The sequence below is a fragment of the Entamoeba dispar genome, genomic scaffold, assembly GCF_000209125.1.
Source record: "Entamoeba dispar SAW760 scf_1105229460941 genomic scaffold, whole genome shotgun sequence".
In the NCBI taxonomy this organism is placed as follows: Eukaryota; Evosea; order Mastigamoebida; family Endamoebidae; genus Entamoeba; species Entamoeba dispar.
Window position 1 is genome coordinate 11,622 of NW_001854444.1, and position 22,812 is coordinate 34,433.

General features: G+C 25.6%; 15 protein-coding genes across 15 annotated transcripts in view, besides 24 other annotated features; 7 read left to right on the top strand and 8 right to left on the bottom strand.

Moving 5' to 3' along the window:
• EDI_295140 (fructose-bisphosphate aldolase, putative) overlaps window positions 1-5 on the top strand; it is a gene marked incomplete at both ends in the record, with an annotated part of 675 nt that extends 670 nt beyond the window's left edge. The window contains one exon of the mRNA XM_001733350.1: window positions 1-5. This exon is cut by the window's left edge and continues 670 nt beyond it. Within this exon, the coding sequence (XP_001733402.1) occupies window positions 1-5 (5 nt within the window).
• A 33-nt stretch (window positions 6-38) lies between these two features.
• Window positions 39-326: a repeat region.
• Window positions 327-333: 7 nt separating this feature from the next.
• Window positions 334-393: a sequence feature (AT_rich).
• Window positions 394-395: 2 nt separating this feature from the next.
• Window positions 396-838: a repeat region.
• Window positions 839-1,437: a repeat region.
• Window positions 1,438-1,448: 11 nt separating this feature from the next.
• Window positions 1,449-2,802: a repeat region.
• Window positions 2,803-2,842: 40 nt separating this feature from the next.
• Window positions 2,843-2,935: a microsatellite.
• A 23-nt stretch (window positions 2,936-2,958) lies between these two features.
• Window positions 2,959-3,140: a microsatellite.
• A 258-nt stretch (window positions 3,141-3,398) lies between these two features.
• Window positions 3,399-3,422: a sequence feature (AT_rich).
• Window positions 3,423-3,907: 485 nt separating this feature from the next.
• Window positions 3,908-3,957: a sequence feature (AT_rich).
• Window positions 3,953-5,290, bottom strand: EDI_295250 (glucokinase, putative; the record flags this gene model as incomplete). Its single annotated transcript, XM_001737889.1, has 1 exon — window positions 3,953-5,290. The coding sequence occupies one exon, from the start codon at window positions 5,288-5,290 to the stop codon at window positions 3,953-3,955; it is 1,338 nt and encodes a 445-aa protein (XP_001737941.1).
• A 372-nt stretch (window positions 5,291-5,662) lies between these two features.
• Window positions 5,663-5,686: a sequence feature (AT_rich).
• A 13-nt stretch (window positions 5,687-5,699) lies between these two features.
• On the top strand, window positions 5,700-6,968 carry EDI_295260 (NEDD8-activating enzyme E1 catalytic subunit, putative; the record flags this gene model as incomplete). Its single annotated transcript, XM_001737890.1, has 1 exon — window positions 5,700-6,968. One exon carries the CDS (start codon window positions 5,700-5,702, stop codon window positions 6,966-6,968), a length of 1,269 nt encoding a protein of 422 aa, XP_001737942.1.
• Window positions 6,969-6,999: 31 nt separating this feature from the next.
• Window positions 7,000-7,060: a sequence feature (AT_rich).
• Window positions 7,061-7,078: 18 nt separating this feature from the next.
• EDI_295270 (uncharacterized protein) lies at window positions 7,079-7,768 on the bottom strand (the record flags this gene model as incomplete). The annotated part of the gene is made up of 1 exon (XM_001737891.1): window positions 7,079-7,768. The coding sequence occupies one exon, from the start codon at window positions 7,766-7,768 to the stop codon at window positions 7,079-7,081; it is 690 nt and encodes a 229-aa protein (XP_001737943.1).
• Window positions 7,590-7,640: a sequence feature (AT_rich).
• Window positions 7,769-7,962: 194 nt separating the features above from the next.
• Window positions 7,963-8,908, bottom strand: EDI_295280 (uncharacterized protein; the record flags this gene model as incomplete). The annotated part of the gene is made up of 3 exons (XM_001737892.1): window positions 7,963-8,127; window positions 8,177-8,548; window positions 8,606-8,908. The coding sequence occupies 3 exons, from the start codon at window positions 8,906-8,908 to the stop codon at window positions 7,963-7,965; spliced, it is 840 nt and encodes a 279-aa protein (XP_001737944.1).
• Window positions 8,129-8,193: a sequence feature (AT_rich).
• Window positions 8,909-9,290: 382 nt separating the features above from the next.
• Window positions 9,291-10,115, top strand: EDI_295290 (uncharacterized protein; the record flags this gene model as incomplete). Its single annotated transcript, XM_001737893.1, has 1 exon — window positions 9,291-10,115. The coding sequence occupies one exon, from the start codon at window positions 9,291-9,293 to the stop codon at window positions 10,113-10,115; it is 825 nt and encodes a 274-aa protein (XP_001737945.1).
• Window positions 10,108-10,165: a sequence feature (AT_rich).
• EDI_295300 (uncharacterized protein) lies at window positions 10,166-15,388 on the bottom strand (the record flags this gene model as incomplete). Its single annotated transcript, XM_001737894.1, has 1 exon — window positions 10,166-15,388. One exon carries the CDS (start codon window positions 15,386-15,388, stop codon window positions 10,166-10,168), a length of 5,223 nt encoding a protein of 1,740 aa, XP_001737946.1.
• Window positions 11,187-11,214: a sequence feature (AT_rich).
• Window positions 12,047-12,082: a sequence feature (AT_rich).
• A 233-nt stretch (window positions 15,389-15,621) lies between the features above and the next one.
• Window positions 15,622-17,454, bottom strand: EDI_295310 (uncharacterized protein; the record flags this gene model as incomplete). Its single annotated transcript, XM_001737895.1, has 1 exon — window positions 15,622-17,454. The coding sequence occupies one exon, from the start codon at window positions 17,452-17,454 to the stop codon at window positions 15,622-15,624; it is 1,833 nt and encodes a 610-aa protein (XP_001737947.1).
• A 62-nt stretch (window positions 17,455-17,516) lies between these two features.
• Window positions 17,517-17,560: a sequence feature (AT_rich).
• A 95-nt stretch (window positions 17,561-17,655) lies between these two features.
• EDI_295320 (vesicle-associated membrane protein, putative) lies at window positions 17,656-18,200 on the top strand (the record flags this gene model as incomplete). Its single annotated transcript, XM_001737896.1, has 3 exons — window positions 17,656-17,702; window positions 17,757-17,916; window positions 17,973-18,200. The coding sequence occupies 3 exons, from the start codon at window positions 17,656-17,658 to the stop codon at window positions 18,198-18,200; spliced, it is 435 nt and encodes a 144-aa protein (XP_001737948.1).
• Window positions 18,118-18,176: a microsatellite.
• Window positions 18,183-18,332: a sequence feature (AT_rich).
• Window positions 18,333-18,511: 179 nt separating this feature from the next.
• Window positions 18,512-18,563: a sequence feature (AT_rich).
• Window positions 18,564-18,599: 36 nt separating this feature from the next.
• Window positions 18,600-19,412, top strand: EDI_295330 (uncharacterized protein; the record flags this gene model as incomplete). The annotated part of the gene is made up of 1 exon (XM_001737897.1): window positions 18,600-19,412. One exon carries the CDS (start codon window positions 18,600-18,602, stop codon window positions 19,410-19,412), a length of 813 nt encoding a protein of 270 aa, XP_001737949.1.
• A 103-nt stretch (window positions 19,413-19,515) lies between these two features.
• Window positions 19,516-19,558: a sequence feature (AT_rich).
• Window positions 19,559-19,611: 53 nt separating this feature from the next.
• Window positions 19,612-20,118, top strand: EDI_295340 (60S ribosomal protein L18-B, putative; the record flags this gene model as incomplete). Its single annotated transcript, XM_001737898.1, has 1 exon — window positions 19,612-20,118. The coding sequence occupies one exon, from the start codon at window positions 19,612-19,614 to the stop codon at window positions 20,116-20,118; it is 507 nt and encodes a 168-aa protein (XP_001737950.1).
• A 52-nt stretch (window positions 20,119-20,170) lies between these two features.
• Window positions 20,171-20,260: a sequence feature (AT_rich).
• Window positions 20,259-21,269, top strand: EDI_295350 (metalloprotease, putative; the record flags this gene model as incomplete). Its single annotated transcript, XM_001737899.1, has 1 exon — window positions 20,259-21,269. One exon carries the CDS (start codon window positions 20,259-20,261, stop codon window positions 21,267-21,269), a length of 1,011 nt encoding a protein of 336 aa, XP_001737951.1.
• Window positions 20,863-20,892: a sequence feature (AT_rich).
• Window positions 21,124-21,285: a sequence feature (AT_rich).
• Window positions 21,286-21,387: 102 nt separating this feature from the next.
• On the bottom strand, window positions 21,388-22,104 carry EDI_295360 (uncharacterized protein; the record flags this gene model as incomplete). Its single annotated transcript, XM_001737900.1, has 1 exon — window positions 21,388-22,104. The coding sequence occupies one exon, from the start codon at window positions 22,102-22,104 to the stop codon at window positions 21,388-21,390; it is 717 nt and encodes a 238-aa protein (XP_001737952.1).
• A 77-nt stretch (window positions 22,105-22,181) lies between these two features.
• EDI_295370 (uncharacterized protein) lies at window positions 22,182-22,760 on the bottom strand (the record flags this gene model as incomplete). The annotated part of the gene is made up of 1 exon (XM_001737901.1): window positions 22,182-22,760. The coding sequence occupies one exon, from the start codon at window positions 22,758-22,760 to the stop codon at window positions 22,182-22,184; it is 579 nt and encodes a 192-aa protein (XP_001737953.1).
• Window positions 22,761-22,785: 25 nt separating this feature from the next.
• EDI_295380 (pten, dicdi, putative) overlaps window positions 22,786-22,812 on the bottom strand; it is a gene marked incomplete at both ends in the record, with an annotated part of 1,683 nt that continues 1,656 nt past the window's right edge. The window contains one exon of the mRNA XM_001733351.1: window positions 22,786-22,812. This exon is cut by the window's right edge and continues 1,235 nt beyond it. Coding sequence (XP_001733403.1) covers window positions 22,786-22,812 — 27 coding nt within the window.

Below are 22,812 nucleotides of genomic sequence, written 5' to 3' on the forward strand. Positions count from 1 at the left end.
AATGATTTCTTTATTTAATATCATTTTATAGAGATTATTAATTCATTTTATCATCTCTTATTTTCTTTATTCTTTATTTCTTTATTCATATTTATTTATTTCTTTATTCATATTTATTTTCATCAAATATACTCGATTAATATTGTTATTTATTTCAATAATCATAACAAATAATATATTAATTTTATTCTTTTTATTTATTACATATATATTTGATCTTTTATTATAATTTCAAATATTTTTAATATTATTTATTTATTTATTCATTCAATATCATCATGATTTCTTTATATTATAACATTATTTCATATTTGATTTCTTGTATTAATATTCATAAATTATATATAAAATAATAAAATATGAGAATATAAAGAAGAATTAATAATAAAATAAGATATTTTTATTCTTATTATTTATTATTTATTAGATGATATTTTATTATTTTATATTTGTTTATATTGTTTGTTTGTATTTTATTATTGTTATTATTATTATTATTATTATTTATTGTTGTTTATCTTATATCATTTATTTATTATATGTTGTATTGTTATTTATCAATGTTAATATGAAATGAATAATAATGAATAAATACAAAATAAGAATAAAATGATATAAGAATATAACATAAATAATAAAATAAGAAATATATAATAGATATAAAGATAAAAGAAGAAGAATAAAATAAATAAATATAAAATAATATAAATAAAATAAAAAATAAATAAAAAAGAATAAAATAAATATTTTATTATATTTTTATTTATCTTTTATTCTTATTCTTTTTATTATTTATTAAATTAACATAATGAATATGATTATTTCAGATAAAATAAAAATAAAAAGTAGATAATTAAGTATTAATAGAAATACCTTCTATTGTTCCTTGCTCAGGGGAGATTAACTAATCCCGTCCCTTCGCTTAAATGTATTTGTTCTTCAACTATTAGCTTATTCTTTGCTTTTAGTTGTTGAACGGTGAGAATTTTCTTTTCTCATTTTTGATATGGAATAGAGTATTTTAAACATCCCTTATTTAAATATTCATTATTTAATTTCTTTTTAATTTTGATGCGTTTAAATTTCTTCTTCTTTATTTTCTTATTTTAAGGAGAATATATAATTACAACTGTATTGCTATGGGCTAATATTCTTTTAGCCTCAACCACTTGACCCTTTTCCTTTGATAATCTTTCTTATATTATCAATTATACTTGTATCATAACAAGTAATAATAACATCTTTATAAATACCCATTCGTTTATTGTCAATGATATTCTGTCATTGTACATAATAAACACTGCTATTCTTGCAGTACCGGGTAAGATGTTTTTCTAACCAAACGCAACGCCATAACCAGTCCATAACTGGTGGGAATCGAAGGATGGAAATATTTTAGGGTTCTGTGTGGTGTCTCTGACGTGCTACCTTCGAATCCCTTTCAAATAAAATAAAATAAAACAAGAATAAAATATGAACATTTTTATATTCATCATTTCATTTATTGATAGATGAAATGTTCATATTTATTTATTGATTTTATTTTATATTCTTTTTTAGTTTTTATATTTCAAATAAATAATAATGAATAAAAATCATTTCATTTCAATTACAATAATTCGTTGTGGTGTGAAATATTCTGGATATTGTTTTCCACAAAGTGCACTTAATATTCCTTTATATTCATATGAATGTTGTTTACAATATGATTCTGTTTTATTATTTTCTTTATAAACACGAATATCATTTCTACATCTATTTCCACATCCAAATGTAAACAAACAATCATTTGATTGATCAAATAAATAAAATGCATATTGAGGATCTTTAATATCAAATTTCATCATTCCTTGTATTCTTCCTTTTGTTTCTAATGAAAATAAAAATGATTTTGGATCATTTATATCTTTATTTACTTTATCAATTTTCTCATTAATATATCCTCCAAATTTATTTCCATCTGAATCTTCAATAATAATTATTATATGTTCTTTATTTATTATTCTTTCTCCAAATACTGATGTATAAACACCCCAATCGTCAATCTCTGAATCAAATAGTATATTGAATATTCTTCTTGATGTCCATTCTTCTAGTTGTTTAATTTGGTGTTTTGGTATTGATATTCCTCTCATTATTTGTAATCTACCTTCTTCTTCTTGTTTTTTTCTCTCTTTTTCTTTTTCTTCTTCTTTTCTCTTCTTCCTCTCAAAATAATCACTATAATGTATTTTCCATTCTTCTTTCTTTTTGTTAAATGATTCTGTGATTTTATCTTTTTCTTTTGGTTTTCTGAATATTTTATCTTTCTTGATCATTTCTTCAGTTAAAATGATTTTGTCTATTAGTTTATTCTTTGTTTTACTTAGTGTTTCTTCATCTTTATTACATTCTTCTATTATTTTCTTCATTTGATTCTTTATTATTTCTATTAATTTATTTGTTTCTTGGCTTTTTTTTATTATTAGTTTTCTTCTTCTTTCTATTTCATCAATCTTACCAATTATTCCTTCTCCTCTTTTAATAAATTCTGAATATGTTTCATCTGGTTGTATTTCAAACACTTCATTTTTAATACTTCTTAAATAATATTGATATTGTTTATTAATATCATCAATTCTTGGTTGAATATTTTGAATTATTTCTACTATTTCTTTAATTAATTGGTCACTCATACTTCTTCTATTTTAATTTAAGAATATAAGATCAAAATAAGAAGATTAAATACTTAAATACAAATTTATAACATCACTTTATTTATTATTTTAATAAATGTTATTTTATTTTTATTTATTTAAATAAACATCATTTCATTTTATTGTTTTAAATAACATTTCTTTATTTTTATTATTATATTTATTTTATTTCTTATTATCTGTTTCTTTTATTTTGTTTTTAATTGATTCTTAATTTTCTTTCTTTTCATTTTATTTTAGATTGAAGATACTTTTCTTCTATATTTCATCTTTACTTATTTTCTTATTTCTTCATTTCATTTCATTCTTTGTTATTATTCTATTTCTGATTTGTTTTATCTTTATTTTCATGACATTTACTCATTTCTTATCATTTCTTATCTCTTTCTTTTTATTCACTTTTCATTGTATTTCTTTTACCATTTTATTACTATTTCATTCATTCTCCTTACCTCTTGAATGTTTATTTTTTATTCCTTTTCTTTACATTCAACAAATAACATATTCAACAATAACTACAATATGATTTAATAGATGCTTTGTTTTAAACAAAAGAAATGTTAAGTTTTAAAATAAATTAATGGTTAATAACAAATCCAGTTTATATAATAAATAATGGTCCAGCAGTTGGTTTCAAATAACAAATCCAATTATCATATAGATGGATAAACACTAGGTTTATAGAATAAAGATAAAGTGTTGTTATATTTTTTATTAATAAAATAAGGCTAGCCATTATTTCTTTTCTTAAGAGTGGTTTTAACTACAAGTGTATATAACAATTAAAACGACTTTTTGTTTCTATAAAAATGGAGGACTAATTTTGTTGACATGTTTAAGATGAATAATTAATAAAAATGATAATGATAAAAACCAGAGAAAGTATTTATGAGACTAAATTACCTACACCTCAAAAATAATTATGAACTGACATAACTTACTTTGTTTAACAAATAATTACGATATCAATGTCTCAGATTTTTCTTAAATGTGAAAGGAAAAAAATGTTTTTATTTGAAAGTAGAAAAGTCAATGTAAGTTTCTTCTAAAATTCAGTCAGGTTCTCTTGGAATAACTTCCTTTAAAAGAAAAAAGCATCTGAAAGGGTTTTCTAAATTAATTCTATATCTATCAAAATAACTCCCACACATAAAAGGAATACCAAAAACACTATTTATTCCAAAAGGGCTGTAGTTATTCTTTTTTATCAGTTAAAAAAAATATCTAACTATATTTTTAAATGTGTTTATTTAAATTTATTGTTTGCATGCAACAGCAGCAGCAACAATGACAGCACCAAGTCCAGATCCATCTTTAGATAACTGACAAGTAACCTTTTCAACAGGTTGTAAAAGGTCAAGTGCTTCAAGATAGAATTTCTTAAATGGAACGGATTTCTCAAAGACTGAACCATCAACTCCAGCAGTAGTTCTTTCTTTCATATATGGAACCATTTTACGATATAAACATACAGTTGCTGCTGCTGCAAGATAGGCAGCTCTTTTAACAACTGCTTCAGTTATATTCTTAAGGATCTTTCTTTCTTCTAAAGTAGAGTCATTAACTCCAAGTGATTTAAGCATTTCATCAACAAGAATCAATTCAGGAGTAGTATCTTCAACAATACCAGTATGTCTTGAAGTATATTTCTTTGAGTGATCACAGTCAGTATCATCTGGTGAATTAGAAAAAACATCAGCATTAGCATATCGTTCAAAAATAACCTTTTTCTCAATTAATTCTCTAATAGCTAATCTTGCTAACCATCCCATGTAAATACCTGAAATCATCTTTTCAAAATAGTGTTCTCCTTTGTTGACACTAACATCATCAATCATCTTATCAAATCTGTTATATCCAAGTTCTGGAATATCTAATGCTCCCCATTCTGTGTTAACAATCATATAATCTTCCTTACATACTGATTTTAATTTAGAAGATGCAAAGTTAGATGTTTTCTCAATATAACATCCATTAGTTCCTGTACCAAAAATAAGTCCCATACCACATGATGCATCATCATATGCAAGATTAGCAAATGTTCCTACAGTGTCATTGATAAATGCGACTATCCTAATATTTTTAACATTAACTTTTGCAAGTTGGTTATGGAAAATTTCAACAATATCTTTACCAATGGATTCTTTAATGTCCCATCCTTTTGACCAGGATTGTTGAATTCCTTTATCTATAGCAATTTGTTCAACAGCAAAAGAAAATGTCAATCCAGCTTTAATTTCTTTTTCTTTTAAATTGTTATTTTCAACAAACTCTTTAATCTTTTGGGCAATAAATCCAAAGAATTGGTCTATGGTTGTTGATGTTTTTGGCATAATACATTCAACTGATTTAAGTTCTCCACGAACACCAGGTTCAGGAATTTCTAATAATAAAACTCTGAGATTAGTTCCACCAACATCAATACCCATAAAAGTACCAACTTCTTTACCAGTAGGAATAGGGGCATAAGATGGAAGCATTTTAAGAGTACTTGGTTTATCTTGAAGTCCATTAGTTAATTCTTCACTCATTCTTTGAACAATAATTTCTAATTTTTCTTTATCAATAGCAAATTGATCAATGATTTCTTGCATATTGTTCTATCTACTTATTATAAATAATAGTTCTATTTAAATACCCTAAACGTTTTCTTCATCTTTTAAATCAAAAAGATCTTCATCTCATCCAATAGAACTAACATAAAATCGTATCTTCTTTTCTAATTTTTGTTTAGTTTTCATTACCTTTCATAAAGAAATTCTTTTCGTTTCGATTAATATTTCTTATTATTTAAATAGCTTTTCTGAAAACTTCATTTTTGGTTTTACTTTTTTCAAAGATTTCTCTATTTTTACCAACTTTGAAAAAATTATCAACGTCATTTTCATATTTTGTTTTATATTACATTATTTTCATTATATTGAGGTTTTAGATAAACCTCAATATAATGAAAAGTTAAAAAGAACTTAAAAAAAATATTTATATTTTAAGATAGAAAAACAAATGACAAGATCATATCATCAAATTGAAAGCTTTTTAAAAAGAACAGGAGGAACCGCAGAAGAAGAAGGAAATGTTAATTATCATGATTTTAAAATACTTGTTGTTGGTGCTGGAGGATTAGGATGTGAAGTATTAAAAGCATTAGCAATGGTTGGATTTCAAAACCTTACAATTATAGACATGGATACAATTGAATATTCTAATTTAAATAGACAATTCTTGTTTAGAAAAAAAGATGTTGGAAGACCAAAATCTGAAGTTGCAGCTGAGTTTGTAATGAAAAAAGTACCTGGTTGTAAGATTACCCATGTTGTTGGGAGATTAGAAGATCAACCATTGTCATTTTACAAATCCTTCAAATTAGTGATTAGTGGATTAGATAATTTAGGGGCACGAAGATGGACTAGCTCTACATTATGTTCATTAGTAGAAACAAAGAATGGGGAAATTAACCCAAACACTATTATTCCATTGATTGATGGTGGAACAGAAGGGTTCCAAGGACACGTTATGGTTATTGTTCCTAAAGTTGGTCCATGTTTAGATTGTATTATCTCTCTCTTCCCACCACAGAAAACATTCCCTATGTGTACTATTGCTTCACAACCAAGACTTCCAGAACATTGTATTGCTTGGGCTTCTCAAATAGCATGGGAAAATCCAACAATTAATACAGAATTTCCACATGGAACTAAAGTTGATGCTGATAATCCAGCTCATGTACAATGGGTTTATGAACACGCTTTACAACGTGCAGAAGAAAAGAACATTTCTGGAGTTACATATCGTTTAACATTAGGAGTTATTAAAAATATTATGCCAGCTATTGCTTCTACAAATTCACTTATTGCCGCACAAACAGCAAATGAAGCATTTAAATATGCCACTGGGTGTGCAAATAATCTTGACAATTATTTAGTTTATTATGGAAAAGATGGAATTAACACTTCTGTTGAATCTTTGGAGAAGAAGAAAGGATGTTTAGTTTGTGATATGCAAACAATGAGCAAAAGTATTCCAGCAACTTTCACACTACAACAACTTGTTGATGAAATAAGTGATGATCCTGAGTTACAAGTTTCTAACCCAAGTATAGGATTAGAAAGTGGACAAATTATTTTTGTTTCTCGAGGACCATTAAAAGAACAAACAGAAAAAAATTTAGGATTAGAATTACCTCAACTTGGAGTTAAGGAAGGAGAAGAGTTAATAATCAATTCTCCAGCAATATCATCACCTATTTTCTTAAAGATTCATTATGAATATTGACCGACTTTCTTTAATTATCATCATTTTAGAGATATTATAATTTTTTTTTTTTAAAGAAATTAATTAAACAAAAGAATTTTAAATGATTAAAAGAGTTAAATAATACAACCTTATTTATGCATTGTTTCAGGAGATATTGCAGAAATAATTTTTAATTTAGTTGAGTCATCAATTGTTGATTTAACAGACTGATATGAACATATTCTTATTGGAGTAGAACTCCTTTTTCTTTTTGGCTCACCAAGACGTTGATTTGTTTTTATTGGAGTTGGGAGAGATTGAATTCTTTCTTTAGAAAGTTCTTCAACATTACCTAAAGTTGGAGACACTTCATGACATACAGCAATTCTTGGAGAAGTATTTTCAGGAGAATAAGTACTCATTTGCATTTTTTCTTCTATTTGTTCTTGAATTCTTTGATGAAGTTGTTGAGGAGTAGGTGTTGGAGGTAAAGGACGTTGAGTAGATGATTGGTAATGAACTTGAGCGTAATGAGGTTGTTCCATTTCCATTTTTCTATCAGTAAAAGTGTTGTTATATGTTTCAAGAGGGAAAGTGCCTTTTTTATAACATGCTATAGCATCTCTATGATTTGATGGTTCATCAGTTTGAGCTGTTGCCATAATAACTAAATTATTTAATAATTCTCTATTTAATAAAATAGTAAATTTTGATGAAGATAAAAATTGAGCTTGATGAGTTATGGGATCAACAGTAAAAACAAATACCATTGATCTATAATCAATTTCTAATTCATGTTGAACAAGTGAATCAAGTTGTTGAAAAAATCTTGAATACATTGAAATTTTTAGTTTTAATTAATTCTCGAAAAAATTTTCAACAAAAAGAGGAATTGTTTAGTTTCTCTTTTTGTTGTTTTATTTTTATTTTCTTAAAAAGAAAGAATGTTCTATTCTTTTTTTAAAAAATAACCAAAGTTTAATACAAAGTTAACACATAAAGTTTATTTATTATTTCACTAGTTCAATATATTCTAAAGTATCTTTAATAACTCTATTTCTATTAATTCTTTTGGTTTTATTTTATTTAATAAAAGAAGAAAATAACTCCCAAACAGTCGAACTACAGAATTAGCAATAAGATCAGTTAAAAGATATTCTAAACTAAAACACATCATATCATAACGTTCTTCTAATTTCTATTTATTAATATAAATATAATCAAATGTATTACATTATAATACAAACTTTTTTTTGAATAATATGAAATGGTGATGAAGTGATTGTAGTAATTATCTTTTTTCTCCATTTATTTAAATTTTCAGCAAAAACAAATTGATTAGGATATAATAATTTATGTTCAATAACATTTTCTTTTCTTTGTTCTGTAATTAATCCTTGTCTAATTAATGTTAATACTTCTTTTTCTTTAAAAAAAGAAGAAGATATAATTGCATTTCCAGAAGAACTTTTGATATATTCTATTAGTTTTTTAATAATATCTCCTTTATAATTCATTAATAAATATCCAATATATTCTTCTTTATCAACATATCCAATTATATCTACACCATTATCCATTATTATACATTCATTTAATTTAGTTTTTTTAAGTTCATTCTATCTTATTTACATTTGTTCTATTTCAATTGTTTTGAAAAATAAAATATAACAAACTAACTCATCAATTAATGATGGAACTTGATATGATAATAATTGACTCAATAATACTACAGGTGGTGTTGTTAGTGAATATGAGTCATTATAAAATTGTTCATGTAAAGATTCAAATATTTCCATTGTTTCATTTAATAAAACAATAGCGTCTTCTACACCAGTTTGGTCAATATCCGTTAGAATAGAAGTAGTTTCTTGTTGTTCAACAATTTCTTCTTCACAGTCATATTTAAACAAACAATGTTGATATATTTCAATTTCTCTTTGATGAACTAAATTTTTTGATGGTTGACTTCTTCTCATAATTAATAAAATACTTAGTTTTTCAAGTTGTTATTGAGTATTAAAACTATCTTCTCTTATTTTATATTCAATTGAAATTGGTTTATTTATTTACTATAAATTAACTTAAGTGAGTTAGTCTAATAAAAAATTACTTTGAGTATATCAATTATATTTTATTATTTGTTGTTGATTAAATAGTTTCAATTAATTTTTTTCAAGGAAATAACAATTTCCCATTAACAAGCTTCATTATTATGAGATGTAAAACTAAATTATCTATAACAAAAGTTACTAAATATTGACATTCTTGTTTGTCAATAATTCTTAAATATATTTAGAACAACTTTAAAAGAAAAAAGCTTAATGACATTTATTTCCATAACTCATAATCCATTAATCGATGTCAACTGATTTGAGATCAGACTTAGTTTCATTATTTGAATCAATAAAATCTATTGAACATTCTATTGCTGAAAAAAATGAAATTTATCTCAATGAACTTGAGAAACAAAAAAGTTTGACAGAAACCTATAACCAATACCACAATGATTTTGATCGTATAAATGCTGAAATAAAGAAGAATAGAAAAATTTGTTGCCAAATACTTCAAGAGATTTCTTCAGTTAAACGTGATTATTCATTTAGAAATAACTACAACACCAATGGTTTCTCTTTATATAATACCTGTGATACAAGATCAGCTGAGTCTTGTCAAGAAACAATACAACAAAAATACATTACACAATACACACAACAACACAGGATACCTTGTTATATACCTTGTTATGTTGAGTTACAATTTGATTCTCTTCTTAGATACCTAAAATCAAATAGATTGACTCATTATATTACTTTTAGTACTGAAAGTAGACAAATAGATTTGGTGAGACTAAAGGAATTTTATAGAAATAGTTTCACTTTAATGATTGTTCAAATGACTTGTGGAAATATGTTTGGTATATTCTTCAACAATACTACTAAATCTCTCTTTAAGATTATTTCACCAGTTCCATATGAATATGGGATAATAAATGTTCCATATGAATATGGGCTAACAACTGTTCCAAATAAACAAGACTCTTATCTTCAAGTTACTAATGAATACATAGACTACAGTTTTCTAAAAATTTGTTTTAATGGTGTTATTGAATTTAATTTTAATCCAATGACTAAGATATGTGTAGAGCCTTATATGGATTATTTCTCACTTTATTCAGTTAATTAATTTTTTTCAATTAAAAATTATTGAAATTTAAAAAGAATAATTGTTATTTACTACTCGCTTGCAGAACCTGAACCACTACCACTTCCATTGTCTGAACCACTTCCACTAGCTGAATAAGAACTACTCACAGAACCAGATCCACTGTCATTAGCTGAACCACTTCCAGACCCACTTTCACTTGATATTGAATTTTCTCCGTTATCGTCCTGAACTTCTTCTTTCTTTTCAATGTCATCAGAGTCATTAACTTCAGAGGCACAGAATATATTCTCAGTATCATCAAAAACTTTATTATTCTTTCTGTTCTTTAATAAGACCAACTTGGCATAAAGAATAAAAGCGACCAAGAGTATTAAAGCGATAATGATAATAAGTCCAACAACTACTATAACTGCAATAGCCCATTTTGGTACTTCTCCATTGGTTACTTGTGAAAAAACACCTGCTTCATTTGTTCCACATGGATCTTTTGGACATTCAGTTATTGTGTATCCTTTTGGTACTAATGCAACATAAATACGACAGACTTGTGTTAGTTCATATTTTGAATCTATTGAATTCAATGCTTGTCCTTTAAGATGATTATTATTGGATGTGATTGTAAATTTAACTCCAAATCTACTAATAAAGTTTTGATAAGATGTTCTTAATAAGTATATTGGACCTTCTAATTCTTTTTCAATTTTAATATTGAAATTCAATGTTTTTACTTCAAGAGTGTTACTATTAATTTGTGTACTTGGTCCCATAACTAACATAAAATCATTTGATTTAACAAGGAAATTAATTGTTTTTTCATTGAGTTCATAGATTCCACTATCAAGATATAATTGACTATTCTCAATAATAACATTTCCTAAATTAATTGTAGATTGTGTGTTTGATATTACTACTTTATTAGTATTTTGTAATGTGATAGAATTAATTGTATTATTATCATTGTTAATTTTTAGTGTTAATGGATTAATTCCATCTTTAATTAAAATAGAAGTAGTTCCTGGTTTAATTAAAATAATATTTTCAATTGTACTAGTATTATTTATTCCAATAAATGAAATATTAGATTCATTCTTAATAATTAATTTATTTATTTTAATTTCTCCTACTTTAAATTCTATATTTCCTGTATCAATTTCAATATTTTCTCCTTGAATTTTATCTCCTTCTAATATACTAGTATATGTTTTTAAATTATCACCATTTCTTATTAAAATATTCTTAACAAATTCATAATTAATTCCTATCATACGATAATCACTATCACTTATCATATTAACTTGACATGAATCTCCATCACATGAACATCCTGCTCTATCCCAACTTGTACTTTTGTCTTTATCATCAAATGGAATAATTCCTGAATTTATTCCTTCTTTTTTCATTGAACATATAATATCTGTACTTCTTTTACCTTTTGTTCCATATGTTACATAGCTCTTATAATTATCAATATAAACACCATCTGAATATTCTTCAATATTAACATAATTAATATCTGATGTTTCAACTATTTTATAATTCTTTATATAACTAGAAACTACTTTTAAATTTTTTGTATTAAATTCTTTTCCTGAAGGTATTATAAACATAGCTTCTTCATTTATTATTTCTTTAGTATTTGTAATTGTTAGTGTTTTAGAATATAAACTTCCTCCTAATTTAATTTCTTTATTACTACTTATGAATAAATCTGCTTCTTTCATTTCTTCCATTGTTGTTAATTCTATATTTTGATCTTTACTAAGAGTACTACTCAATGAAATTGATGCTCCTGCTTTAATTGATTTTTCTTTTGTTGTTCCAAGTATAATACTTACTTCATTGTTAAAGAAGAAAAAGACACTTGATCCACTCACTTTAGTTGCTGAAATACTTACTGGATTATCAAATGTTATTCTTGTAGGAAGTGATGTGAAAATATCAATAACATCTATTTTAATATTATTATTTCCTTTAAATTTATTAATCCCTCTTATTCTCATTGTTGAAATACTCAATGAATTTAATGTTTCAATTTCTATTCGATCAGTATCTACAGTTAGTGTTTCAATAGATCCTTTCATACCTTTGATTATTCCTGATACATTTGATGGAATAATTGTTTCACATCCTGTGGTAAATATTTCTGATCCTGCTTCAGAACATGGACAATTTTCTTGATCAATATAACTAGTTTTATCTGAACCATTTAGTTCTGTTGTTGAACTTTTGAATGTACATTGTGTATTTCCTGGACATTTGTAAGATAATGTTTTCTTTGAACAAACAATCCATAGTTTTGATGAACATCCAAGATCAGACATTCCACTTTTTATGAAATTATTTCTTGAATTATCTGAATTACTAAAACTTCCTATTGCTTGACAAATATTTGATGATGTTCCTTTTATTACCATATTACTAGTACTAACACCACTTATTCTTGATGCTACATCCCCTATAAATATAGATTCTTCATTAACTAAATCCATTACAATTTCAATATTCTTAAGATCAAGTGTAGATGTATTATCTATAATCACTTTACTTTTTATTATCTTAGTTTTATATACTTTAATATTTGTTGTTTCAAACTTATTACCAGTTCTAATATTTAATGTTCCTTTAATATCAAGTCCTGTATAATAATTACCTGTTGTATGTTCTTTTTCAATTATTGCTTCTTTATTAATTATAATATTCATATTTCCTGTAATCTTTGAAATTGTACTTTTTCCTTTTAATTCAAGTTCTGGTATTGAAGTAGAACTAGATTCCATTGTTCCTTCTATTTCAGATAGTTTAATGTTTGATCCTTCAAGAATTAATCTTTTTCCTAATACATATACTTTTGAAATAATTTTTTTATCTGGTGTTTGTATTATTACTTCATTAGGACTATTAATACTAATTTCATTAACATTAATATCAGTGTTTGATGTAATAATTATTTTATCTTCTCTTTTTCTATTTTCTTCAAATATTATTCTACATGTTCCAATTAAATCTTGTTCTCCTTTAGGATCTGAATAATGACATGGACATAATGCTTCATTATATGAACTTTCTGAATTGAAATCAATATTTGAATTTTCTGTTTTGAATGTACATTTCTTTGGTATTTTAAATACTTCATCACATTTATATTTTGTATCTATATTATAGATAAGTGCTCTTCCATAACATGCTAAATAAAATTGTTTTGGTACATCTCCTGAATATGTTATTTTATCATCTTGTTTTGTAATATAAATATTTTTGACTTCTGGATTTGGTATTGATGAAACTCTCATTAATTTTTGAACTCTAAATCCTTTGTCTTTAGTTGAAATAATCATTGCATCTGGTTTATTGGTTTCAGTTATCCCAGAGAATTCAAATGAAACTTCATCAACAATTAACCCATATTGTTCAAGATTAATTTTAGATTTTCCATCCATAGAAAGTGTTGGAATTTTAATATCTTTGTTGGCAATTATTGTTGTTGACTTTAAAACTAATTTTGGTACACTAATATCAGTTTCTTTAACTTGAATATTCTCAAGTGTTAATTTAAGTTCTGAATTATAATTTTCTATTTCTTTAGATTCTGATTTAAGTCCTTCTGTTACTGTAAGTTCGCAATTTGTTTGTGAACTTTGTTTACTAAGTGTGATATCATATAATAAAAATTTAAGTGATTTGATTGTACCACATGTCTTAAATATAACTTTACTTGTATTAACACTAAGTCCATTTTCAATTATAAACTTATCTGCTTCAGTTCCATCATTTGTTAGTGAAATTTCAATTGGTTCAAATCCTTCAACTTTCATTGTTGCACATTTATTCTTAGTATTTGTTTTATAGAATTTCTTAGTATAATCACATCCATCAATTAATTCATTTGTATTTGTATAATCTTTTTCTTTAAAAATTACTTTCTTTCCACTTGGATGGAATGTGATTTTATTTGAACCTTCACTTTTTACTACTTCTTCTACAAAGTCTTTAAATATTCCAAATTTAACATTATATTCATTATTTGTGTTATCTCCTGTACCAGTAGATTCAATTTTAAGACTTTCTGTATATTCTCCATTAATATTAACAACACATGTTGGACATACTTTAATAGTGGAACTATTAACAGTAATTCCTTCTGGTACTGTATATTTACCACCATTATTTAATGTAACTGTTTTAATATTATTTCCATTGTTGATAAATGTACCATCTTTATCAATTATTAATGTCTCAATACTAGTTCCATAATATTCTATTATTACTGAAGATGAACTTGGACTAAATACAAGATTCTTAGTTTCTGTTCCTTTTATTTTTCCTTTAGTAGAAATTATTATCTTAAATTCTCCTGTTTGAGATTTAATATCAACTCTTGAAAATCCATTAATAGTAATATCTCCTTTAATCTCTAGATTCATAACACTTAAACTACCTTTTCCTGAAATAGTAGCTCCACTAGGAAGAATCAACTTATGTAAAGTAATATCTCCATCAGGAAATATTATTGGGTTTGTAGTTGATCCTGTAAATTCTAATTCACATTCATAGCCATTAAGATTTTGGCATGGACAAACAAGATCACTTTCTGTTATAAATGTTCCATCTAACTTACATTTAACTATATTGGAATATGTTTCATTTATTGGTGTTGTTGAAATAATAACTTGTGTTGGTTCAACTAATCTATAAAGATCAGCATCAATCTCTGTTATAACCATCTTTTTTCCTGTTGTCTTTATAGAACATTCTTTATTAGTAATAGTAGATGTTAATTGTGAAACAGAAAGTTCACAATACTTTCCAACATCAATATTATTGTTTAAATAAAGTGTGCCAATAACTAATTTAAAGTATTGTTGTATAGATTCTACAACTAAAGAACTACTTCCTACCATATCTAATTTAATGGTAACATCTTTACTTTGTGGTTTAATAACAGTAGTTCCTTTTCCAACTATTTTCTTTTGACTCTTAGAGTTATCACTTGTGAGTGAATCTGTAGTTTTAACGATATTAACTTTCGCATTTTCATTATTTAATTGAATAATTCCTCCTTTATAGTCATTTACAGTAACTTCTACAGCTCCACTGATAACAACTGTTCCTTCTCCACTAATAGATTTGAATGTAGTTTGTTGAGTTACAATAAAATAGCATCCAAAGCTCATAATTAATTCAATATCTGTTTGTGAGTTAGAATCAGAACCACTTTGAGATTGATAAGAGTCACATGATATAGGAGTAGCAATAATTAGAGTAAATAATGTAAATAAGAGAATGATTAACATAATAATAGTAATTGTCAGATGCAAATCTTTCAGTTATATTATTTCCTTTAGTTCGTTTCAATAAGTCTGGATTTATGTCTAAATTTAGTGATATAGATTAGAGTGAAAAGTTAATAAATTCAAGATCAAACATATACAAATTAATAATATTACATCTTATTCGATTAAACAAAGAAAAAAATTAATAGAAGCATTCCTTTGCTTTGATTCAAAAAAAAGAAATTAAAAATCAATCAATTTTCTTTATTTTCTTCTTTTTTTAATTTTTGATCATCATCTAAACAATCATCTATCTCTCGATGTAATTTCTTCTCAGGTGCACTTATGTTAAATAAAAATCTTAATGCATCTAAGTCTTGTTTGTTAATTAACATAGAAAGATAAACTCGACCAACCCATCCACAATAACAATTACCTTTCAAAATACCATCAACTACTTTCACTAAATAACATCCATTTCCTTTAAACTCTTTTTTAAATTCACTTAAAAGTACATCTTCCCCAAGAAGTTTCATAAACATTTCATGTCCAACTTCGATACAACGGTCTTGTCCAATATATTCTCCTAATGTAACAACACCTTCACTAACTATTCTATATGCTCCAACTAATTCACTTTTATGTCTTTTAAACATTTTAACACCTCCACTAATAACTTTAATGTCATGAGCTAAAAGAGTACTTGTTTTAGATAAGTAATGGATTGTAAGACAATCTTCTCCAACAACATATAACTGATCTTTAGGGAAAGAATCAGAGAGGGTATAAAACTTCTTAATAGATTCAAATAACTTTTCTCCTTCTGGTGTAGAAAGAAGAGGTTTTAACTCTTGTTCATCTAATGGAGCCATTCCTCTTCTTCTTTTTGTTGGATGTTTTTCAATAACTTCTTCACCATTTTCTCCGATATATTTTTTTTCTTTTTTTTGTTTAGGAGGAGGTGCTAGGGTCTCTCCTTTTTTAATAAAAACAGCAGTAAAGAATCCTCCAGTGTTTTGTTGATGAGGAAGAATACGTAAAGTATATTCCAAATGGAATTTAGCTGCTTCTTCTGGCTTTGGAGGGAAGGCAGTAATAGGAATGTTATCATTTTTATCTTTCATTACAGTAAAATGTTTATCAAACACCTTCCACTCTGATACTCCTTCACTAAATTTAAGTGTTGGAAGGAGTGGACGGGCATCAATGAGTTCAATAGAATCACCATATGTTCTCAAAAGTTCTGCTACTACTGCCTCATCCTCTATTGGATTAAGACTACATGTTGAATATACAAATTTTCCTCCAACTTTTACATGACAAAGAACGTGTTTCATAATATCTAATTGTTCTCTATGGAGAGTGTATGCATTCATAACATGCCATTTTGTTCTTGCATCTACATTCTTTCTGATAGTACCATCTCCAGTACAAGGAACATCACACAGCATTCTATCAAATTGAAATCCATTAAATGATAATTCTTGAGCGCGATAATTAGTAATAACAATATGTGGTGCTGATAGCCTTTTAGTTTGATGAGTTAATAAATAACTTCTTTGTTTATCTGCATCATTGGCAACAACACATCCTGTTGGACCAACCATTTCAACTAACTGTGAAGTTTTAGAACCTGGAGCAGCACATATATCAAGTACTGAACTTCCTTCATGAACATCAAGTAATATAGCAGGTAACATACTAACAACTTCTTGCCTACTAATTTCTCCTGACTCATTCATAAGAATCATAAATTTATGAAGGGCATTGTACTGTTCACATTTTCTAATTTGTTTTCTTTCGACTTCTAATTGATAAGTATTTGGACACCACCCAAAAGTATGTGGTCTATACTCATCTGGTATTTCAGAAATAATTTTATTAATAACTTCATTCACCTTAGGGAATGTTTCACTTGATTTGGTTAAACGAAAAGAAGTAGGAAGAGGAGTTTTCATTACTTTCATAAATTGTTCTTCTTCTTCTGGATTAATGATTCCCTGGGCCTTGTAATATTTCTCATAATATGGGCTTGATTGTTCATATTTGTTAAAACGTTGAGGATGCTGCATAGGGTTCGAGTACATTTACAGATGAAGATTAATGTATTTTTCACAATAACATAAATTATTTTTTTGTTCTAAAAGTGATATTTATAAAATGTTATATCTTCATAATTAAAAAAATATTTTTGTTATGTATTACAGAAAAATAAAAAACAAGAAAAAAAAAAAGAAGGAACTGATGGAAATGTATTTGTTTGGTGAAGTTGGAAGAATTAAAAAAAAATGAACTACAAACAAATTAAGGAAGATGAGGTTCGTTTAGTTACTTAGTATTTATTTTCTAAAATTAATTTATTCTTCTCTTACACTTGACTCATTGCTAGTGGAAAACCAAAGTTTTCAAATGCTAAAAAACCAAGAGCATCTGAAGTTGTTAAGCAAAAGAAAGAACAAAAGAAAGCATTAATTGAACAAGAACCTGAGAATGAAAAGATTCGAGATATTTACAGAGATGTCAAAGAAACTCAAGACATTATGGCTGATGTTTGTTTCTTTTTTTAAAGGAATAAAAGAATAAAGAGTTAAATTAAATGTGATAGAATATTGATAAAATGACACGCAATCTTGAACAAGCAGAAGACTTGGAAGAAAAAACTGATGCAATGGTGGAAAAAGCAAATACTTTCAAAAAACAATCTCATCAAATGAAAAAGGCAATGTGTTGGAGAAAATGGAAATTATGGATTATTATAGGTGTTATTGCTGCTATCATTATTGCAGTTATAGTTGTTGTCGTCATTATTCCAATCATTAAAAAATTTACCTAATAATTAAATTTTTTGTCGATTAATAACATTTTTTACTTATTTAAGTAAAAAAAGATAAAAATAGTTTAAATAAAAATAAATAAGAAATAAAATTTTATTTATAACAAATAATTCTTAAAAAAATTTAATTTAGTTGATAATTACTAGAACAATTTAAAAATGATTTTGTTTTAAAGAAAAAAAATGTTTCATTGTATCAAATAACAATAACTTAAACACTTCATAAGAAAGACCCTATTATTTTTTATTTTATACCATACTTTTTTTGAAAAGGAAATGTAAGAATATTTATTTAAAAAAAAGGTCTAAACTAATTTAAAAAATATAAAAAAAAAGAACTATAAATTAAATTGATATAATAATCTTTAACTCTGAATCTTAAATTTTAATTCTTTAACAATGGATACTGATTCATTAATAAATAGAATTTGTAGATTAGAAACTTTAAATGAACAACTAACAAAAGAACGAGATACTTTACTTCAAGAATTAACAACACTTCGTTCAAATGAGAATCTAGAAAATCTTAGGCTTCAAATAGAACTTTTAAAACGAGAAAATAATGATTTAAAAAACAAAACAATCCACTCTTCTTCTTCTAATCTTTCATCTAATGAATCAGTTACTTTTTTAATTAACTCTGCGATGGATACTAACCACTCTTTCTCAAGTGAAAAGTTATTGGATGATGAAAATATTATTAGGTATGATGCTATTCAAGACTTTTTATTTTATTCCTTAAAAAGTTCACTAGAAAGACAAATCAATGAAATTTCAACTTCATTAAATACTTACTGTGAGCCAAACCAAACTAAATCTAGTTCACTAAAAAACCAATCAGGATTAAAGCTTCAAGAAATCTTATCAGAAAAAAAAACAAAACTTCAAATATTAGAAAGTTTCATTAAAAAGAATCAAAAAAAGTCTATTTCTTCATGGAGTTCTAATGATATTTCTTCTTGTAACACAGAAAATAAGGTTCAAAAAAAAGAAGATGACCTAGCAAAAGAAAAAGAAATAGAACTTACCATAAGTGAAAAAAAATTAATGATTAATGGAATAGTTACAGCATTAAAAATGGCCAATATTAGATATGAAACTGTTGACATAAATCCAGGAGATCTTTTAACGATATTAAATGAAGAAAAAATCAGATTTGATAAGTGGGCAGAAAGGATTCAAGTAGAGTTGTCAAATCTTGTCAGATATTAAATCATATTGTTTTTACTTTTTATCTTCTTTTAATAAAATTAATACTATTAAAGAGTTATACTAAAATTATTTGATTGAACCTTTCTTTATCTCAAAATTACTGAATTATAAAATTATATTTTATTAATTATCTAACTATAAAAATACTAGTCAACTATGAAAAAACCCTGAAGATCTATGAAATGTGCAGAACAAAGCGATGGCCATCGATTTAGACAGACATCATGTTCGTAAACATGTTTCAAAGACCGCTCGTGGAAACAACGCTTATATGAAACTTCTTGTTCGCCTTTATGGTTTCCTTGCCAGAAGAACACAATCTAAATTTGCTAAAACAATCTTACACAGACTTTGCTTAAGCCGTGTTAATAGACCAATCGTTTCTACTAGCAAATTAGCATGCCTTATGAAGAAACACCCAGAAGAAACTGCAGTCTGTGTCAATACAGTCACTTATGACAGTAGATATCCAGTTCCAAAAATGAATGTTTGTGCTCTTAAATTCACTAAAACAGCAGAAGCAGCCATCACTAAAGCTGGTGGAAAGTGTTTAAGATTTGATGAACTTGCACTTAAAGCACCAACTGGAAGAAAGACTGTCCTCATTAGAGGAAAGAGAAATGTTAGAGAAGCACTCAAACACTTCGGTAAAGTTTGTGCTAAGAAGAACCCAGCTAAGCAATACAAGGGAAAACAAACTAAATAATTGCAATGGATTTGAGTTTGTTTCTTTATTTTCATAAGTAGATTTTTATTGGTTTAATTTTCTATAATTAACAGTATATTTATTAAAAATAATTTTTATTCTAATAAAACTTAATAGTTAAGTTTATTTATTCAATTATTATGATTCCTTTACATTCTCTTCAATATGTTCAATTTAATAAAGGATTTAATGGACTTTTGATTAATACACCAAGTAATAATAATAGTATTGTTGTGTCAACTGTTTTTGGAGTTGGTAGTGTTCATGATAATATTTATGGTGCAGCTCATTTTCTTGAACATATTATTCTTCGTGGAAATAACCAATTTAATAGTGAAGAATTAAGAAAAATGAATAATAAACAATTATTAAATATTTCTGCTATAACTTCTAGAGAAATTACTAAATTTCAATGTATCACAAATCCATTATACTGGAAAAGAGATATAACTACAATAATGTCATTATTATTTCAACCATCATTTAATAACAAACAAATAATAAAAGAAAACACTATAATAAATTCTGAAAGACAATATGTCAAAATGGATAAAACTCAACAACTATTTCAAAAAAAACATGAACTATTATTTGGAAATAATACACCATTTGGGCATGAGATTATTGGTAGTGAATATTCTCAAAAACAAATACAAATTTTAGAATTACAAAGGATGTATAATAAATACTATTATTCAAACAATTGTTGTATTGGAGTATTATGTCCTTATCAATATCAAAACCAATTAATAAATTTTATTAATAAAAATATTAGTCAATTTTACCATAAACAAGATTCAAAGAATCAATGTTTTAAATACACTCATATTAACCAATATAAAAAACCAAATATTATTTCTAAAGATGGTTGTTGTATAGCTACAAAAGGTTCTTTTAGAAATAGACTTATTACAGACTTAATTAATTATAAAGTCTCATTAAATCAAGAAAGTTATCATATTCCTTATTATCATTACAATTTAATTATTTCTTCTTCTCCTTTAGATTTAAAAAATATTCAAATAAATTCATCTCTTAAAGAAAATTATTTAAATAAAGTAAAAGTAATATTTAATAACAATCCAATACTTTTATTAGATTATTATTTAACGTTTGATAAATTTCATTATATTTATTTAAAAAAGTTATAAATATTAACAAATAATAGGAAAATGATGTATACAAAAATACATAATACTTATAAACTTTCTATTCTTCAAGACTATAATTTTATTAATTCTATTAAACTCAATAATTTGAAAGAAGCATTTAATTAAATTTTTCAAAATCCATTTCTTTAAAATTTTTTTCATCAATAAAAAAGATTTGTGAGCAAGAATAAACTAATGACTCATAATCAATGAATCCTCTAAGCCATCCTTCTTCGACTCCTTGAATAAGTCTTAATTCATATTCATAATTAAAGTTACATAAATTAATGTTCATAACAAATTGTTTAACATGTTCTTGGGGGATTCTATGTGTTGTAATTACTGCTTTTTGTTGATTAAAAATAACAATAGTATCATTTTTCTCTGAACAATAATTATTAAATGTTATAAGAAGATTTATTTGACTTCCAATTCGTTTAATTGGTTTTAATTGAATATCTATTGCTGGTCCATGTCTAAATTTTGGTTCAAATACTAACACATCTTGTTCAGTTCCATATGATATTTTATAAAAACCTCTTTTTAATGACATAATTTTTTGGTTTGTTTCTCCTACATAATCTCTTACATAAATATTTATATTTTTTCCAGCTTCACATTGTAAAATGGTTTTGTCGTCATTAACAGAACTAAAATATATTTGTGGTTTTTGTATTTTATTTACTGACTTTGTTTGATTTTCTTCATGACTATCTACTGTTATGGTTGTTTGGTTTTCTTCTTTGTTTCTTTGAGTAGTAAATTGTATGGTACTTTGCTTTAATTTCATTTTCCTTATTTTATTCAACTCTTCTGTGAGTTTTTTCTTCAACATCTATACTGAATTGAAAATTAGTTATTTATTTATCTTTTTTTCAAAAAAAAAGATTAAATTTGTGTTTTGTTTAACAATTAATTAGCAGGTACCAAAATCTTTGGAGAAGCAAGATGAAACATGGAATATTGTGCAAGATATGGTACGTCTCTGTGAGTAACTGTAATACCTTCACTATTTAAATGATCTAACCAAATACCACATTCACGTTCAACATTTTGCCATTTTAAATTCCAACCATTTTCAGTGATATTATAAATCTTTAATAATTCCTTAAAAAAGTTCTTTTCATTTTTGAAATCTTTAACAAACATTTTCATGGTTTGTGGAACAAATATTGTTTTTGAATTACCTAAAGCAGCACACTGAGTTCCAATAAATTGATTAATTGCTTTTCTTTTTTGATCAATAAATTCACTTGTTTCATATAACCAAATAGGAGGTGATGATGTCATTCCAAAACTTATTAAGAAACAAAGGAAATTATCTTTTTCTTTACAAACAAATTTTCCTTTAGGACTTGTTGAAGGGTATGAAATATTTGGTCCTAATGAATCATCTTTTCCAAATGGTGCTCTTAACATTCCACAAAGAACTTCTTGTAAAGTAAAATCTAATCCATCAATTTTATAAACAATTTTTTTATATTGTTCCATTAATGTACGATGATCTGGATATGGTCTATGTTTCATATAAATTAAACCATGA